The sequence below is a fragment of the Arachis stenosperma genome, chromosome 2 (assembly GCF_014773155.1).
Source record: "Arachis stenosperma cultivar V10309 chromosome 2, arast.V10309.gnm1.PFL2, whole genome shotgun sequence".
In the NCBI taxonomy this organism is placed as follows: domain Eukaryota; kingdom Viridiplantae; phylum Streptophyta; class Magnoliopsida; order Fabales; family Fabaceae; genus Arachis; species Arachis stenosperma.
This window is the reverse complement of record NC_080378.1, coordinates 93,530,290-93,550,032: the sequence shown is the minus strand read 5'-3', so window position 1 is coordinate 93,550,032 and position 19,743 is coordinate 93,530,290. Positions and strand designations below refer to the sequence as shown.

General features: G+C 38.8%; 1 protein-coding gene, 1 long non-coding RNA gene and 1 other non-coding gene across 3 annotated transcripts; all 3 read right to left on the bottom strand.

Annotated features, from left to right (window-relative positions):
- Nucleotides 1–5,152: 5,152 nt before the first annotated feature.
- Nucleotides 5,153–6,259, bottom strand: LOC130963173 (uncharacterized). The gene has a single exon (XM_057889320.1). It carries the CDS (start codon nucleotides 6,257–6,259, stop codon nucleotides 5,153–5,155), a length of 1,107 nt encoding a protein of 368 aa, XP_057745303.1.
- Nucleotides 6,260–6,977: 718 nt separating this feature from the next.
- Nucleotides 6,978–9,182, bottom strand: LOC130957912 (uncharacterized). The gene is made up of 3 exons (XR_009077300.1): nucleotides 9,025–9,182; nucleotides 8,879–8,933; nucleotides 6,978–7,186 (listed from the first exon to the last, which is right to left on the bottom strand). It is a non-coding gene; the product is annotated as an uncharacterized LOC130957912 (long non-coding RNA).
- Nucleotides 9,183–15,454: 6,272 nt separating this feature from the next.
- On the bottom strand, nucleotides 15,455–15,562 carry LOC130964106 (small nucleolar RNA R71). The gene has a single exon (XR_009080214.1). It is a non-coding gene; the product is annotated as a small nucleolar RNA R71 (small nucleolar RNA).
- Nucleotides 15,563–19,743: the final 4,181 nt, after the last annotated feature.

Sequence of the window (19,743 nt, the reverse complement as noted above, 5' to 3'; positions counted from 1 at the left end):
TTAACATAGCAAGTACATTTAGGCACACCCAGTTAATACACAAGCAAGTAATTCAAGTAATATGCATATGATGCATGCCTGTCCTATGGCTGATGAGGCTCATCTGTCGGTTATCCAGCCAACCCGACAAGTCTGAATTGTCCTTAGACTGTCCCCCGACGTGCATCCCCAAGAGTCTATGCATAGCTTTTTCTCAAATAATCAATATTGCTCAATGGGGGTAACATTCCCGGGAATTTATATAGTGCCCGGTCACACTTATGTCGTAGGGTCAACAGAGTATCGAGTTTTCAACCTGGTACACGTGGTGGCAAGCCACGACATTTGATCCAGGGAATCTCGTATCTCAGATTATTCAAATTCATAAGCCATATAAATAATTCAATTATAATTCATCAACATCCACATCATTCTCAATCGCATTTCATTTATCATTATACGTCAATCATATTCAATCATTATCCTTCATTATCACGCCTCCCATTCCGTCCATCAATAGTTCCAATTCAAAACATAATTCATTCTTTTCTAAATAAATCAAACTTAGAACATGCTCATTTTCTTAATAACTCTAAATCAAATCATATAACCCTTGAATCTAAATCTTTTTTAAATAATCATATAAACAAAATCTCTAATTTTTTTTTATAAAATTTCGGCAGCATCTCCTCTAAAACTCGGACTTCGCCACCCTTTTCGGGTCCAAACCTGCTTTCTTTTCAATTCAACACACCCTTCCTCATCATCATAACAGTCACCACAATAAATCTACCTCAGATCAACAATTATACTCATATAATATTCAAATCCAACAACCAAAATTCAACTAAGGATCATAGTTCACTAATCCTAGGCTTCTAACACAAAATACCTCAAATCAATAATTCACCAAATTATTAGTTAATCAACAAGCACCAAACCAACCATGTTCATCAACAATAACTTTCAACCATAATTCTCTCCAAATTAACATAACAACATTCACCATCCAAAATTAATAACTAATTATTCAATAAACTTCAACCAAATATATTCATCGACAAATTACTAAACATTAAATATACACCTGCATTCCAACTCATCCTATGGTCATCTAGCCTAAGTTTTCACAGAACATTATATATTAAATGCAAGAAACCTAAACCATATCTTGGCCGATTTCCACGTAACGACCAAAGCAAATTATTTAAAACCAAGGCAGCCCCTTCAAAATTCAACTAATCAGCTTCCTCCAAGTTCCAATATTAACAATTTCAAGCTCCAATTATTTATTCACAACCTAATACACATTTATAACACATATATATCCAATTTAATACTCAAAGCTCAAATTCAAAGAAAATAAAATAGAATTATCGTATCCTCACCTTACCCAAACTTCACATAAGCAAGAGTGAACGTTTTCCTCAAGCTAATTGGATCCTAAAACATCAAAAATCAAAGAAATTCAACATTCCCACTTAAAATTCAAAAATTGGGGGAAATGAAGGCTGAGTGTAAAATAATGAGTTACCTATGAAAGTGTTCCAGTAGAAATGTAGAGCTCGACGTGGTGAACGCGTGGCCGCAAATGGTGCGGCGATTGGAGCTCGGACGGAGAAGTTACGGGAATCGGAAGTTTACGGTAAGGTTACGGAAGCTTTCTCCCCTCCCTGGAGTGTTTCACGCTGCTGCATCCAAATGAGGGAGAGAAAGGAGTTCGGCTTCTTTTAATGAGTTGGTCCGGTTGAGCCGACAGCCCGGTTCGGGTCTGGTTCAACCGGTTCGATCCGTTCGGTCCAATCTTGGGCCGTTTTCTTCGAAATTGGTGTCAAAATTATCGTTTCGACGAGCTCTATCCTAATTTAATATAATTTTCACATTTCTAATCTTCTTTATTAAAAACTAATTTATTGACTAATTATCTACTAATTTAACCGGGATTTACATCCTACCCACCTAACAAAGAATTTTGCCCTCAAAATTCAAATCTAGTTACCTGAAAAGAGATGTGGATAGTCCTTTCGCATATCTGATTCGAGCTCCCAGGTATGTTCCTCGATACCAGCTCGACTCCAAGCTACTTTTACCAATGATACTTCCCTTCCTCGTAATCGTTTAACGCTGGTGTCATCAATTCTTACTGGGGCTACTGGAAGTGTTAGATCTTCTCTCATTTGGATTGGTTCTGGTTCTAGAATATGACTTGCGTCAGGAGTGTACTTCCTAAGCTGAGACACATGAAATACGTCGTGCAAATTCGAAAGATATGGCGGTAAGGCAATTCTATACGCCATTGGCCCAATCCTCTTCAGAATCTCAAAGGGTCCAATATAACGGGGATTCAGTTTCTTAGTCTTAATAGATCTTCCCACTCCAGTGGTTGGTGTAACTTTCAAAAAGATATGTTCTCCTTCTTCGAATTCCAAAGGCTTTCGCCTTTGATCAACATAGCTTTTCTGGCGGCTTTGGGCTATAAGCATTCGACTACGAATATTCTTTATCTGTTCAGTAGTTTCAGCTATCATCTCAGGCCCTAACAAACTTCTTTCTCCAGTTTCATACCAACACAATGGAGATTGACATTTCTTGCCATACAGAGCCTCATATGGAGCCATTCCAATGCTCGCATGATCGCTATTATTATAAGCAAATTCTATTAATGGCATATACCGATCCCAGCTCGCTGGCTGGTCCAAAACACAAGCCCTTAGCATATCCTCCAAGGTCTGAATAGTTCTCTCTGACTGACCACCTGTCTGAGGGTGATACGCAGTACTCAAACTTAATTGAGTCCCAAATGCACGCTGAAAAGCTCCCCAGAATCTTGATGTAAAGCAAGGATCCCTATTAGATATAATAGTAGAGGGCACACCATGTAACCTGACAATCTCTTTGATATACATTCGAGCCAATTCCTCCATTGTGCAACTTATTCGGATAGGAAGAAAATGAGCTAATTTCGTCAGTCGATCCACAACCACCCAGATAGCGTCATAACCAGATCGGGTTCTAGGCAAACCTATCACAAAATCCATTGCAATACTTTCCCATTTCCATTGTGGAATCTCCAAAGGCTGAAGGGTTCCTGATGGTCTCTGATGCTCAATCTTAACCTTCTGACACGTTAAACATTTAGATACATGCAATGCCACATCATTCTTCATACCTGGCCACTAGAACATCATTTTCAGATCCTGATACATTTTAGTACTCCCTGGATGAATTGAGAACCCACTCTTATGAGCTTCCTTCAAGATACTTTGTCGCAGGTCTCCAACATTAGGCACAATAATCCGGTTCTTGAACCTCCATAAACCATCCTGACCTTCTGACACTCTCCACTGTTTTCCCTGTTCAACTGCTGGTAATACCTTACGTAACGCTTCACTGTCTCGATGAGCCTTCAGAAGTTTTGATTTAAAATCACTTGAAATTTGCAACTGACTCAAACACAAAATTTCAGATTCTTCTCTAATTCCCAAATTCAAACCTTGAAATGCCTTCAGTAACTCTTCCTCCTGTAGCATCATCCAAGCTGCATATAAAGATTTTCGACTCAAGGCGTCCGCCACAATATTCGCTTTCCTGGATGATAATTCAATTCAAAATCATAATCTTTCTGAAGCTCCATCCACCTCCTCTGACGCATATTCAACTCTTTCTGCTCAAAAAGATACTTCAAACTCTTATGGTCTGAGAAGACATGAAACTTAACGCCATAGGGATAGTGCCTCTAAATCTTTAAAGCAAACACAACAACAGCAAGTTTCAAATCATGTGTCGGGTAGTTCATCTCATGCGGCCTTAACTGCCGTGAGGCATATGCTACAACATTCTGGTGCTGCATCAGAATGCACCCCAAACCCTTCAGAGATGCATCATAGTACACTTCAAACGGTTCACTTGGTTCAGGCAATACTAACACGGGTGCAGTAGTCAATCTGTGCTTCAATGCTTGGAAGCTCTCTTCACACTTTGGAGTCCAGATAAAAGGCGTATCCTTCCTAGTCAACTTAGTTAAAGGTAAGGCGAGCTGTGAAAATCCCTTAATGAATCATCGATAATACCCTGCCAAACCTAGAAAACTCCTGATCTCTGTCATTGAAGTTGGTTGCTCCCAATTCATCACTGCTTCCACCTTAGCAGGATCCACAGCTATTCCTTGCTTACTCACCATGTGGCCGAGAAACTTCACCTCACTCTTCCAGAACTCGCATTTAGATAACTTAGCGTACAACTTCCTGTCTCTCAGAATTTGCAGCATAGTTCGCAAGTGTTCAGCATGTTCCTCTTCAGACTTAGAATAAATAAGAATGTCATCAATAAAGACAATAACAAACTTGTCCAAATACGGTCGGAAAATCCTGTTCATATAATTCATAAATACTGCAGGGGCATTAGTTAACCCGAAAGACATCACTGTATACTCATAATGACCATAACGGGTCCTGAAAGCGATTTTCGGAATATCCTCGTCTCTAACCCTTATCTGATGATAACCGGATCGCAGATCAATCTTAGAAAACACACCGGCACCCTGTAACTGATCCATTAGATCATTGATTCTAGGCAACGGATATTTATTCTTCACAGTGATTTTATTCAACTGCCGATAGTCGACACATAACCGCATACTCCCATCCTTCTTCTTTACCAGTAACTCTGGCGCTCCCCACGGAGAAACACTTGGTCGGATAAAATGCTTACCCAACAAATCTTTCAGCTGATCTTTCAATTCGGCCATTTCTAAAGGTGACATCCTGTAAGGAGTAATCGAAATCGGACCGGCCCCAAGCACCAACTCAATTGCGAATTCAACTTTCCGGTTAGGTAGAAATTCATTAATATCATCCGGAAACACGTCTGGAAATTCACATACAACTGGAATCTGCTTTAAACTCTTATCATCACCTGATACTCCCGCAGTTAATAACATAATACCCTGACATTCAGTTCCTGAACAGTTTACTATCATAGAATTTAAATAGTAACTATTCACCACAACCGGTGCTTCTAACCCTTCCGGCATAAACTGTACTGACTTCTCAGAACAATCAAGCAAAACATGATTCTTGGATAACCAATCCAATCCCAAAATGAGATCAAGACCAGTCATAGGCAAACAAATCAAATCATGCACAAATTCACATTGCTGTACTCAAAAGGGAACTCATGGACATCCTATCCTAGTCACCATAGCTTCATAAGTAGCATTATATACTTTCAAATCATAACCTAAAACCACCATTCTCAATCCTAATTCATGGGCCTTTTCAAATGCAATAAATGAATGACGTGCTCCTGAATCAAATAAAGCATTTAAGATTTTACTAGCCATTTCACAATTACCTCTAATCAGTGTCTCAGACCCCTCAGCACCTATGGTAGAAGTGGTGTATACTCTCCCTGGCTGCTGCACCCTACCAGTCTCATACTTCTTCTTCTCCGAGCAATTACTGGCTATATGCCCGGGCTGTCCACAGGAATAGCATACTCCAAGTCCTAATTTGCACGGAACTCCAGGATGATACTTTCTGCACTTCTGACAATTCAGATCCTGCTGTGGCTGCTTTCCAAACCTTCTTCCCTGATTAACATTGGTATTCAGCCTTCTGTAATTACCTTGACCCTGAGTCTGCTGTGGAACAGAGCCTCCACGCTTGAAATTCCTACCTCTCGGAGCAAAGTTCCTTCCTGAAGGTCTCTGAAAAGGCACTCTCAAACTTTCTTTCTCTGCTGCTGCCTTCCTCACACAATCTTCAGCCACTCTACTCTTATTCACCAATTCAGAAAACACCCTGATCTTCATTGGGGCAACAAAACTCAGAATATCACTTCGAAGGCCTCCCTCACACTTAATACACTTCCATTCGACAAAATCTTCTGGTGCCCCTTGACAGATACGAGAAAAGCGACACAACTCCTCAAACTTACTAGTATACTCAGCAACAGTCATCTGTCCCTGTTTTAACTGCATTAATTCAAGTTCCTTGGCATTTCTAGCTGAATTAGGAAAGTATTTCTTATAGAATTCTGTCCAGAAAATCTCCCAAGGAATCGTAGCACCATTAGGCTGCAGGATACGTTGTGTTCCCTGCCACCAATACTGAGCCTCACCTTGCAGCTGATAAGTTCCAAATTCAACCCATTGCTCCTCAGGAACCTGTTGGGCCTGCAATGCCCGTTCCATAGCCTGGATCCAATTATCTGCATCAGTGGGATTTGAGGATCCCCTAAAAGTCGGAGGGTGAACTTTCAGAAACGTTGCAAGTGTCATAGGACCGTTCTCATCATTATTGTTCCCATGATTACCCTGATTTATCTAATTACCCAGTGCCTCAGCTGTTGCCTGCATAGCTGCGGCCATATTTCCTAGGACAGCCATAAAGTCTACTGGATCAGTCCCTATGGGAGCAGGAGTAACCGTGCCTGTCCTACCTCAACCTCGCCCGCGACCGCGTCCGTGAGTCGACATCTGGTCCCTATACACACTAAACAAGTGATATTAAGTTGATCAGTCTCAATATCGCAGGTCTAATGCTTTAAGTTCCAAATGCATGCTCACAGACATTTATGCCATATATATCAGTCAGATATCCTAATAGCACATAAACACATATACAGAGAATGCACAGAAGTACAATCAGTCCGTCTTTCAGGCTCAATAGGAACGAACTGCTCTGATACCATAATGTAACACCCTACTACACTAAGCTTTACGCTTAAGCCGTAAAACAGAGGTGGTATGGTATTACGACATTTAAAATAAAATGAGTACATATAATAGCAGAAGAATTATAATATGCTAGGAGCCTTGAAGAAAAGAGGAAACAAAATCGCAAAATAAAAGCGCAACGCTCAAGGAACGGGTTAACCTGCGTGCTAAGGAAACCGTAACTGTTAAACATATGATAACAGAAGTAGGAACAGAATGCCAAAGATACAAAATAACAAGCTCCTAACTCAGCCTTCGAAGTCAAGACTGGCCGGAGAATATTTACATATATATATACATACATATCCAAAACCCAAAAGTACATATACACAATCCTGCCTCTCCATAAACCTCTAGGAGGATCAAAAGAACAAGTTATGCGGAGAGAAAATCAAGTACACATATACACATCATAGCATAACAAAATAACCCTGTAACCACTCCGCTTCAAGGGTCCAGACGCCTAACGAGATGCCTCTCGACCTGCATCTGAAAAATAACAACATAGTATGGAATGAGAACCGGAGGTTCTCAGTATGGTAAAGGTGCCACACACATAATATATAAGGTCCTAGGAATGCCAAAGGCAATCCTAGAACGCCGACACTCAGATTATAGAGCTTAAAGTATTAAATAGAAGCCATAAAAGGTAGTTTACTAAGGATATTTAAACTTAACTTAACTTAACCTTAAATCTAAATCCCATTCTGCCATTCCTCCTTACCTCCAACTCCATCATGCATTTTCACAGACAATTAAACAGACAAAGGCAAGCACAAGAAGGTTACAAGTACTACAGATAACAAATATACATTTAACATAGCAAGTACATTTAGGCACACCCAGTTAATACACAAGCAAGTAATTCAAGTAATATGCATATGATGCATGCCTGTCCTATGACTGATGAGGCTCATCTGTCGGTTATCCAGCCAACCCGACAAGTCTGAATTGTCCTTAGACTGTCCCCCGACGTGCATCCCCAAGAGTCTATGCATAGATTTTTCTCAAATAATCAATATTGCTCAATGGGGGTAACATTCCCGGAAATTTATATAGTGCCCGGTCACACTTACGTCGTAGGGTCAACAGAGTATTGAGTTTTCAACCTGGTACACGTGGTGGCAAGCCACGACATTTGATCCAGGGAATCTCGTATCTCAGATCATTCAAATTCATAAGCCATATAAATAATTCAATTATAATTCATCAACATCCACATCATTCTCAATCGCATTTCATTTATCATTATACGTCAATCATATTCAATCATTATCCTTCATTATCACGCCTCCCATTCTGTCCATCAATAGTTCCAATTCAAAACATAATTCATTCTTTTCTAAATAAATCAAACTTAGAACATGCTCATTTTCTTAATAACTCTAAATCAAATCATATAACCCTTGAATCTAAATCTTTTTTAAATAATCATATAAACAAAATCTCTAATTTTTTTTTATAAAATTTCGGCAGCATCTCCTCTAAAACTCGGACTTTGCCACCCTTTTCGGGTCCAAACCTGCTTTCTTTTCAATTCAACATACCCTTCCTCATCATCATAACAGTCACCACAATAAATCTACCTCAGATCAACAATTATACTCATATAATATTCAAATCCAACAACCAAAATTCAACTAAGGATCATAGTTCACTAATCCTAGGCTTCTAACACAAAATACCTCAAATCAATAATTCACCAAATTATTAGTTAATCAACAAGCACCAAACCAACCATGTTCATCAACAATAACATTCAACCATAATTCTCTCCAAATTAACATAACAACATTCACCATCCAAAATTAATAACTAATTATTCAATAAACTTCAACCAAATATATTCATCGACAAATTACTAAACATTAAATATACACCTGCATTCCAACTCATCCTATGGTCATCTAGCCTAAGTTTTCACAGAACATTATATATTAAATGCAAGAAACCTAAACCATATCTTGGCCGATTTCCACGTAACGACCAAAGCAAATTATTTAAAACCAAGGCAGCCCCTTCAAAATTCAACTAATCAGCTTCCTCCAAGTTCCAATATTCACAATTTCAAGCTCCAATTATTTATTCACAACCTAATACACATTTATAACACATATATATCCAATTTAATACTCAAAGCTCAAATTCAAAGAAAATAAAATAGAATTATCGTATCCTCACCTTACCCAAACTTCACATAAGCAAGAGTGAACGTTTTCCTCAAGCTAATTGGATCCTAAAACATCAGAAATCAAAGAAATTCAACATTCCCACTTAAAATTTGAAAATTAGGGGAAATGAAGGCTGAGTGTAAAATAATGAGTTACTTATGAAATTGTTCCGGTAAAAATGTAGAGCTCGACGCGGTGAACGCATGGCCGCAAACAGTGCGGCGATTGGAGCTCGAACGGAGAAGTTACGGGGATCGGAAGTTTACCGTAAGGTTACGGAAGCTTTCTCCCCTCCCTGGAGTGTTTCACGCTGCTGCATCCAAATGAGGGAGAGAAAGGAATTCGGCTTCTTTTAATGTGTTGGTCTGGTTGAACCGACGGTCCGGTTCAACCTGTTCGACTCGTTCGGTCCAATCTTGGACCGTTTTCTTCGAAATTGGTGTCAAAATTCTCGTTTCGACGAGCTCTATCCTAATTTAATATAATTTTCACATTTCTAATCTTCTTTATTAAAAACTAATTTATTGACTAATTATCTACTAATTTAACCGGAGTTTACATAAATAGTTTCAAATAATTATTTTTAAAAGACAATGATATTCATAACAAAAAAAAATTATTAATTCTAATTAACACTTAACAGATAATTGGAACAAATTAATAATTTAACGTAATGTTTCATTAACCCAAAAAAATATTATATTAATAAAAAGACTAATTAATCTCACTGACATAAAATTCAAGGACGGAAATAATTTTTTTTTTATTAAAAATCTCATTCTCTTTTAGAATAATTGTTAGGACGGTTAATTTTTTTTTTCTCTACATGATATTCAACCGAACGTGTTACTCTCTGTATATTGTACTTTTACAAATGCAAAAATAGTTATCCCAAAAATATGCTTCCGATGGATTGATAATACATTCCCGACGGATTATACTTTTACAAATAAAAAGAATAAATTGTTAAAATGATACCCAAAAATTCACATAGTTAACAAAAAAAATTCAAAAAATAGTAATGGCAAATAAGTGTTTAAAAAATTTAAAATTACGATAAAAAAGATTAGATGTTAAATATATTTTTTAAAAATAAGATTTTCATACAATTTTTTGTAAGAAAAATAAAATTTGTTTATTTTTAAAATTTGGTGACTTTTTACGTCAAGTAATTTTTTATTTTTTTATTGTGAATGAGCAAATTTTAAAAAAAAATCTAGAGATTAAATTTAATTTCTAATTTTTTTATGTATTTTTTAAATATTTATTTAAATATTGATACAAAATTCAAATCAAATAAATAAGTCGTTTGGTAAATACGAAATTTTTTTATTATTTATAAAAAATATAATATTTATTAATTATTTTTGTTATATTTTTAAATTATTTAAAAATTATCTTATTGATAACATTTTTTGTGGATTATATTTTCGTACAATATGCCCCTCGCACATTGTTTGTACACATACACCTCTAAAAGTTTGTTAAACACCATATCAGTTCATATTTAAGTGATTCACCAAAAATAAAATAATATGTAAAGAAAATTAGCCTTTTTTTAAGATTCTGAAAAGGGAGTTTTGCTAATTTTTTTTATAAGAAATAATTCTAATCCTAATAAATATAGAGAGTAAAATAAACATTTAGTGATTGTTTTATAAAATATTATCTATTAAAAGAGTTAGTTGGATTCGGCGATGTAGTGTTATTGAGGGACTTTGTCTTCAACAACTCGATGATCATAGCGTTTGTCGAACGATGGCGTCCAGAGATTCACACCTTTCATATGCCTTGGGGTGAGTGCACGATCACACTCCAAAACGTCGCTTACCATCTCGAGTTGCACGCAGACGATGATCCTGTTGGTGGTTGCTTCCATGACTTCCAGACCTGGTACCACACCGGGGCTTAGGAGTTGGTCGAGCGTCTACTGGGATCCAGGCCACCTACAGTAGTCCAGCAGGGAGCTCAGAGGAGAGAGGCTTTCTCGTTGAAGTTGACATGGTTGCGAGATCGGCTCTGACAGATGCCACCGGATACCTCCGATCCAGACACCTTGCGACAGTATGCGAGGTGCTATATCATGTTGATGATCGGGGGCTACCTACTGCTTGATAAGTCGAACAATACTGTGCATCTCCGGTGGCTCCCGCTTCTAGAAGATTTTGAGAGGTGTCGTTCCTTGTCATGGGATTCCGTAGTGCTGGCATGAACGTACCATTCCCCATGTAGTGCAGCCCACCGCCGGACCACAGACATCGCAAAGTAAACTCCTCTGTTGGTGTCTTGGATCTACTAGAGGTTCCCTAGATGGTGTCCACCTGATCGAGCAGTCTACACATACACTATAGCTGCAAGGTATATATCACGTTATTTTAGCTACGTTTGTTATCTATTTTCGCACTTTGATTTACATTGGCAACTAATGTATTACTGGTTATACTTGGTGTTGTCCACAGGTTGATCGGCCTTGATCAGCAGACTAGGGATCACGACCAGCAGAGAGTCCTGCGATGGCGTCAGAATTTGGATAGGGTCCTGTGGGATGAGGTAAGCGAGTTACTGGATGTATGATGTTAACTGTTGCTAACTTAAAACATTTAAACAAATGCCGATACTAATATGTAGTGCACTTCTTTAATTTGCAGTTCGTATGGACCCGTACAACGATCCTGTCTTTCAGGGTATGTGTCCTTTGTGGCTGAGGGAGGAGGCAGAGTGGGGAACTTGGATGTCTGTTGTTCCCCTCGTCTGCTTCAACATTGTGGAGTTTTATCAGGTTGACAGGGTTAAGTGCCAGTTCAATGGCGAGCAGCCTGTTCCAGGAGTGCCGGTCAACGCGAGCGGTTTCTAACTACCACCGGCAAGGGTAAGGACGTTTGGTGGCCTACTGATGAGCGGATAATTTGTACGCTTTTTGGCATTGTTTTTAGTATGTTTTTAGTATCTTTTAGTTAGTTTTTATTATATTTTTATTAGTTTTTAGTTAAAATTCACTTTTCTGGACTTTACTATGAGTTTGTGTGTTTTTCTGTGATTTCAGGTATTTTCTGGCTGAAATTGAGGGACCTGAGCAAAAATCTGATCCAGAGACTCAAAAGGACTACAGATGCTGTTGGATTCTGACCTCCCTGCACTCGAAATAAATTTTCTGGAGCTACAGAAGCCCAATTGACGCGCTCTCAACGGCGTTGGAAAGTAGACATCCTGGGCTTTCCAGCAATATATGATAGTTCATACTTTGCCCAAGATTTGATGGCCCAAACCGGCGCTCAAAGTCACCTACAGAAATTCCAGCGTTAAACGCCGGAACTGGCACCTAAATGGGAGTTAAACGCCCAAACTGGCATAAAAGCTGGTGTTTAACTCCAAGAAGAGTCTCTACACGAAAATGCTTCATTGCTCAGCCCAAGCACACACCAAGTGGGCCCGGAAGTGGATTTTTATGTCATTTACTCATCTCTGTACACCCTAGGCTACTAGTTTTCTATATATAGGACCTTTTTCTATTGTATTTTCATCTCTGGACATCTAGTTCTTAGATCATTTGGGAGGCTGGCCATTCGGCCATGCCTAGACCTTGTTCTTATGTATTTTCAACGGTGGAGTTTCTACACACCATAGATTAAGGTGTGGAGCTCTGCTGTACCTCGAGTATTAATGCAATTACTATTGTTCTTCTATTCAATTCCGCTTGTTCTTTGTCCAAGATATCACTTGTTCTTCAACTTGATGAATGTGATGATCCGTGACACTCATCATCATTCTCACTCATGAACAAGGTGACTGACAACCATTCTTGTTCTACAAGCATACGAGGCTTAGTGAATATCTCTTGGATTCTTTAACCGGAATCTTCGTGGTATAGGCGAGAACTGATGGCGGCATTCAAGAGAATCCGGAAGGTCTAACCTTGTCTGTGGTATTCTGAGTAGGATTCAATGATTGAATGACTATGACGTGCTTCAAACTCCTAACCTGCTGGGCGTTAGTGACAGACGCAAAAGAGGGATTCTATTCCAGTAGGAGCGGGAACCAACCGGTGATTGGCCGTACTGTGACAGAGTGCGTGAGCATTAGCTTTCACTGCGAGGATGGGAGGTAGCCACTGACAACGGTGAAACCCTACACGAGCTTGCCATGGAAAGGAGTAAGAAGGATTGGATGAAGACAGTAGGAAAGCAGAGAGACGGAAGGGAAGGCATCTTCATACGCTTGTCTGAAGTTCCTACCAATGAATTACATAAGTACCTCTATCTTTATCTTTATGCTTTATTCGTATATCACCATATCCATTTGAGTCTGCCTGACTGAGATTTACAAGGTGACCATAGCTTGCTTCATACCAACAATCTCCGTGGGATCGACCCTTACTCGCGTAAGGTATTACTTGGACGACCCAGTGCACTTGCTGGTTAGTTGTGCGAAGTTGTAGTGATCACAATTTCGTGCACCAAGTTTTTGGCGCCGTTGCCAGGGATTGTTTGTGTATGGACAACTGACGGTTCATCTTGTTGCTTAGATTAGGTATTATTTTTCTTCAGAGTTCTTAAGAATGAATTCTAGTGTTTCAAGGTGATGTTCTTATCATCACCAAAGCTGATTGATCATCATCAATTTAGCTCTTGAATGCAATGTTCTGCTGAAGCTTAGCTAGCTATGTCTAATTCCTTTAGACTAAAGCTTTAGACTAACATTGCATGATTCCTGGAATTCTCATTAAGAATTTTGATACCTTTATTTTCTTTTTCATATAATTTTCGAAAAAATACAAAAAATTTACAAAATCATAAAAACCAAAAATATTTTATGTTTCTTGTATGAGTCTAGAGTCTCATCTTAAGTTTAGTGTCAATTGCATGTTCTTACTGCATTCATGCATGTGTCTTCATTAATCTTCAAGTTGTCTTGATGATTTTCTTGTTTTGATCTTTGAATTCTATTGACTTGAGTGTTTTGTGTTTCTCATATGCATTCTCATGTTGTTAGTGTCAGTAGTATACAAACTGCTAAGTTTGGTGTCTTGCATGCATTATTATTTGATTTTAGTTGCATTTTGATTTTTCCTCATTATAAAAAAAAATCCAAAAATATTTTTAATTTGTGTCTTTTCAAGTCAATAATACAGAAAATTGAAGATTCAGAACATACAGCAGAAGAATTATACAGAAAAAGCTGAGCATTCGAAAATGCCCAGTGAAGAAGACAGACTGGCGTTTAAACGCCAGCCAGGGTACCTGGTTGGGCGTTTAACGCCCAAAAGGGTAGTAGTTTGGGCGTTAAACGCCAGAATGTGCACCATTCTGGGCGTTTAACGCCAGGATGGTGCTAGGGGGAAGATTTTGTTTTCAAAATCAATTTTTTTTCAAGTTTTCAAAGTTTTTCAAAATCAAATCTTTTTCAAATCATATCTTTTCAATCAAATGTTTTCAAAATCAATTTCTTTCCTTTTTCAAAGATACTTACTAACAATTAATGATTTGATTGAACATTTTTTGCCTTTTCTGTTGAGGAAGGTTTTATGTTTGAATCATATCTTTTCTTGTTAGGCAAGTCATTAATTTTTAAAATCATATCTTTTAAAATTGTTTTCAAATCATATCTTTTTAAAATGTTTTTCCAAATCTTTTTAAAATTGTTTTCAAATCATATCTTTTCAATCACATCTTTTTAAAACCAATCATATCTTCTTAACCATATCTTTTTTCAAAATAATTTTCAATCAAATCTTGTTGATTTCTAATTTCAAAATCTTTTTCAAAAATCACTTTACTTCTTTCCCACTTTTGTTTTCGAAAATCAATTAAGTGTTTTTCAAAATGTTTTCAAAATCTTTTTAAATTTTCGAAAATTACTTCCTTTCTTCTCACATCCTTCTATTTATGGACTAACACTATTCCTTAATGCAAAATTCGAACTCCATCTTCTTTGATAAGTTCGAATTTTCTACCTCTGTCTTCCATTTTTCTTCCTCTGACACCTCAAGGAATCTCTATACTGTGACATAGAGGATTCCATATTTTCTTGTTCTCTTCTCTTTTATATGAGCAGGAACAAAGACAAAGGCATTCTTGTTAAAGCTGACCCTGAACCTGAAAGGACCTTGAAGCGAAAGCTAAGAGAAGCTAAGGCACAACTCTCTGTTGAGGACCTGACCGAATTCTTCAAAGAAGAAGAACCTATGGCAGCCGAAAACAACAACAATGCCAACAATGTAAGGAAGGTGCTTGGTGACTTTACTGCACCTACTCCCGACTTCTATGGGAGAAGCATCTCTATCCCTGCCATTGGAGCAAACAACTTTGAGCTTAAGCCTCAATTAGTTTCTCTAATGTAACAGAATTGCAAGTTCCATGGACTTCCATTGGAAGATCCTCATCAGTTCTTAGCTGAGTTCTTGCAAATCTGTGACACAGTCAAGACTAATGGGGTTGACCCTGAGGTCTACAGACTGATGCTATTCCCTTTTGTTGTAAGAGACAGAGCTAGAATATGGTTGGACTCTCAACCTAAAGAAAGCCTGGACTCTTGGGAAAAGCTAGTCAATGCCTTCTTGGCAAAATTCTTTCCACCTCAAAAATTGAGTAAGCTTAGAGTGGAAGTCCAGACCTTCAGACAGAAGGATGGAGAATCCCTCTATGAAGCTTGGGAAAGATACAAACAATTAATCAGAAAATGTCCCTCAGACATGCTTTCTGAATGGAGCATCATAGGTATTTTCTATGATGGTCTCTCTGAACTATCCAAGATGTCTTTGGATAGCTCTGCTGGAGGATCTCTTCATCTGAAGAAGACGCCTACAGAAGCTCAAGAACTAATTGAAATGGTTGCAAATAACCAATTCATGTACACTTCTGAAAGGAATCCTGTGAACAATGGGACTAGTCAGAAGAAAGGAGTTCTTGAGATTGATACTCTGAATACCATATTGGCTCAGAATAAAATATTGACTCAACAAGTCAATTTGATTTCTCAAAGTCTGTCTGGAATGCAAAATGCACCAAGCAGTACTAAGGATGCTTCATCTGAAGAAGAAGCTTATGATCCTGAGAACCCTTCAATGGAAGAGGTGAATTACCTAGGAGAACCCTATGGAAACACCTATAATTCTTCATGGAGAAATCACCCAAATTTCTCATGGAAGAATCAAGAGAAACCTCAACAAGGTTTCAACAACAATAATGGTAGAAGAAACAGGTTTAGCAATGGCAAGCCTTTTCCATCATCTTCTCAGCAACAGACAGAGAATTCTAAGCAGAACCCCTCTGACTTAGCAACCATGGTCTCTGATCTAATCAAAACCACTCAAAGTTTCATGACTGAAACAAGGTCTTCCATTAGGAATTTGGAAGCACAAGTGGGACAGCTGAGCAAGAAAATTACTGAACTCCCTCCAAGTACTCTTCCAAGCAATACAAAAGAAAATCCAAAAGGAGAGTGCAAAGCCATAACCATGGCCGAATATGGAGAGGAAATAGAGGAGGTGGACGCCACTGAGGAAAGCCTCAATGGGCATGCATCAACCTCCTCTGAGTTCCCCAATGAGGAACCATGGGAATCTGAGGCTCAAAATGAGACCATAGAGATTCCATTGGACCTACTTCTGCCTTTCATGAGCTCTGATGAGTATTCTTCCTCTGAAGAGGATGAGTATGTCACTGAAGAGCAAGTTGCTAAATACCTTGGAGCAATCATGAAGCTAAATGACAAGTTATTTGGAAATGAGACTTGGGACGATGAACCTCCTTTGCTCACCAAAGAACTGGATAACTTGTCTAGGCAGAAATTACCTCAAAAGAGACAAGATCCTGGGAAGTTTTCAATACTTTGTACCATAGGCACCATGACCTTCAAGAAGGCTCTGTGTGACTTAGGGTCAAGTGTAAACCTCATGCCTCTCTCTGTAATGGAGAAGCTAGGGATCTTTGAGGTGCAAGCTGCAAGAATCTCACTAGAGATGGCAGACAACTCAAGAAAACAAGCTCATGGACTTGTAGAGAATGTTTTGGTAAAAGTTGAAGACCATTACATCCCTACTGATTTCATAGTCCTAGAGACTGGGAAGTGCATGGATGAATCCATCATCCTTGGCAGACCCTTCCTAGCCACAGCAAAGGCTGTGATTGATGTTGATGGAGGTGAACTGATCATTCAAGTGAATGAAGAATCCTTTGTGTTCAAGGCACAAGGATATCCCTCTGTCACCATGGAGAGGAAGCATGAAGAGCTTCTCTCAAATCAGAGACAAACAGAGCCCCCACAGTCAAACTCTAAGTTTGGTGTTGGGAGGCCACAACCAAACTCTAAGTTTGGTGTTGAACCCCCACATTCAAACTCTAAGTTTGGTGTTGGGAGGTTCCAACATTGCTCTGAGTATCTGTGAGGCTCCATGAGAGCCCTCTGTCAAGCTACTGACATTAAAGAAGCGCTTGTTGGGAGGCAACCCAATGATTATATTCTATATGTTTTCTTTTGTTATTTTATGTTTTTTGTAGGTTGATGATCATAAGAAGTCACAAAATCCATTGAAAAAGCAAAAATAGAATGAAAAACAGGAAGAAAAACAGCACACCCTGGAGGAAGAACTCACTGGCGTTTAAACGCCAGTGAGGCTAGCAGTTGGGCGTTTAACGCCCAGTCTGGCACCATTCTGGGCGTTTAACGCCAGACAGGGGCACCAGACTGGCGTTAAACGCCAGGAAAGGGCAAGAACCTGGCGTTAAATGCCAGGAATGGGCACCAGCCCGGCGTTTAACGCCAGAAATGGCTCAAAACGTGAATTTTGATGCCATTTGGTGCAGGGATGACTTTTCCTTGACACCTAAGGATCTGTGGACCCCACAGGATCCCCACCAACCCCACCACCACTCTCTCTCTTCTTCCCCCATTCACCAATCACCTCATTACCTCTTCCCCAAAACCCCTTCACCTATCAAATCCCATCTTTCTCTTCACCACTCACCTCCATAAAACCCCACTTACCTCACCATCCAAATTCAAACCACAAAGCCATCTCCCTCTCCTCCATTTCTTCTTCTTCTACTCTCTTCTTTCTTCTTTTGCTCGAGGATGAGCAAACCTTTTAAGTTTGGTGTGGTAAAAGCATTGCTTTTTGTTTTTCCATAACCATTTATGGCATCCAAAGCCGGTTCAACTGAGAAGGCATGACCTCAAGCCCATCACTAAGAAAAAGATGGAGCAAACAAGAGACCCCTCTCATCATGAGATCCCTGAGATACCTCAAGGGATGCACTTTCCTCCACAAGACTATTGGGAGCAACTAAACACCTCCCAAGGAGAATTGAGTTCCAACATGGGACAACTAAGGGTGGAGCACCAAGAACATTCCATCCTCCTCCATGACATTGGAGAAGATCAAAGGATCATAAGAGAGGAGCAACAAAGACAAGGAAGAGACATTGAGGAGCTCAAGCACTCCATAGGATCTTCAAGAAGAAGAAAGAGCCGCCATCACTAAGGTGGACCCGTTCTTTAATCTCCTTGTTCTTTATTTTTCTGTTTTTCGAATTTTAGTGCTTATGTTATCTATGTTTGTGTCTTGTGATCGTTAGTGTCTTAGTGTCTATGCCTTAAAGCTATGAATATGAATCCATCACCTTTCTTAAATGAAAACTGTTTTTATTACAAAAGAACAAGAAGTACAGGATTTCAAATTCATCTTTAAAACTAGCTTAATTAGTTTGATGTGGTGGCAACACTTTTGTTCTCTGAATGTATGCTTGAACAGTGCATATGTCTTTTGAATTTGTGGTTCATGAATGTTAAAATTGTTGGCTCTTGAAAGAATGATGAAAAAGGAGACATGTTACTGAGGATCTGAAAAATCATAAAAATGATTCTTGAAGCAAGAAAAAGCAGTGAATACAAAAAAAAAAAAAGAGAAAAACGAAAAAGAAAAAAAGGGGAGAAAAAAAAAGGAAAAGAAAAAGAAAGAAATAAAGTTGTGATCCAAGGCAAAAAGAGTGTGCTTAAGAACCCTGGACACCTCTAATTGGGGACTCTAGCAAAGCTGAGTCACAATCTGAAAAGGTTCACCCAATTATGTGTCTGTGGCATGTATGTATCCGGTGGTAATACTGGAAGACAGAGTGCTTTGGGCCACGGCCAAGACTCAATAAGTAGCTGTGTTCAAGAATCATCATACTTAACTAGGAGAATCAATAACACTATCTGGATTCTGAGTTCCTAAAGAAGCCAATCATTCTGAATTTCAAGGGATAAAGTGAGATGCCAAAACTGTTCGGAGGCAAAAAGCTACTAGTCCCGCTCATCTAATTTGGAGCTAAGTTTCATTGATAGTTTGGAGTCTATAGTATATTCTCTTCTTTTTATCTTATTTGATTTTCAGTTGCTTGGGGACAAGCAACAATTTAAGTTTGGTGTTGTGATGAGCGGATAATTTGTACGCTTTTTGGCATTGTTTTTAGTATGTTTTTAGTATCTTTTAGTTAGTTTTTATTATATTTTTATTAGTTTTTAGTTAAAATTCACTTTTCTGGACTTTACTATGAGTTTGTGTGTTTTTCTGTGATTTCAGGTATTTTCTGGCTGAAATTGAGGGACCTGAGCAAAAATCTGATCCAGAGACTCAAAAGGACTACAGATGCTGTTGGATTCTGACCTCCATGCACTCGAAATAAATTTTCTGGAGCTACAGAAGCCCAATTGGCGCGCTCTCAACGGCGTTGGAAAATAGACATCCTGGGCTTTCCAGCAATATATGATAGTCCATACTTTGCCCAAGATTTAATGGCCCAAACCGGCGCTCAAAGTCACCTACAGAAATTCCAGCGTTAAACGCCGGAACTGGCACCTAAATGGGAGTTAAACGCCCAAACTGGCATAAAAGCTGGC

Coding starts and splice junctions, on each gene's coding strand:
- LOC130963173 (XM_057889320.1), bottom strand. CDS start 6,259: ATGACACTTGCAACGTTTCTGAAAGTTCACCCTCCGACTTTTAGGGGA.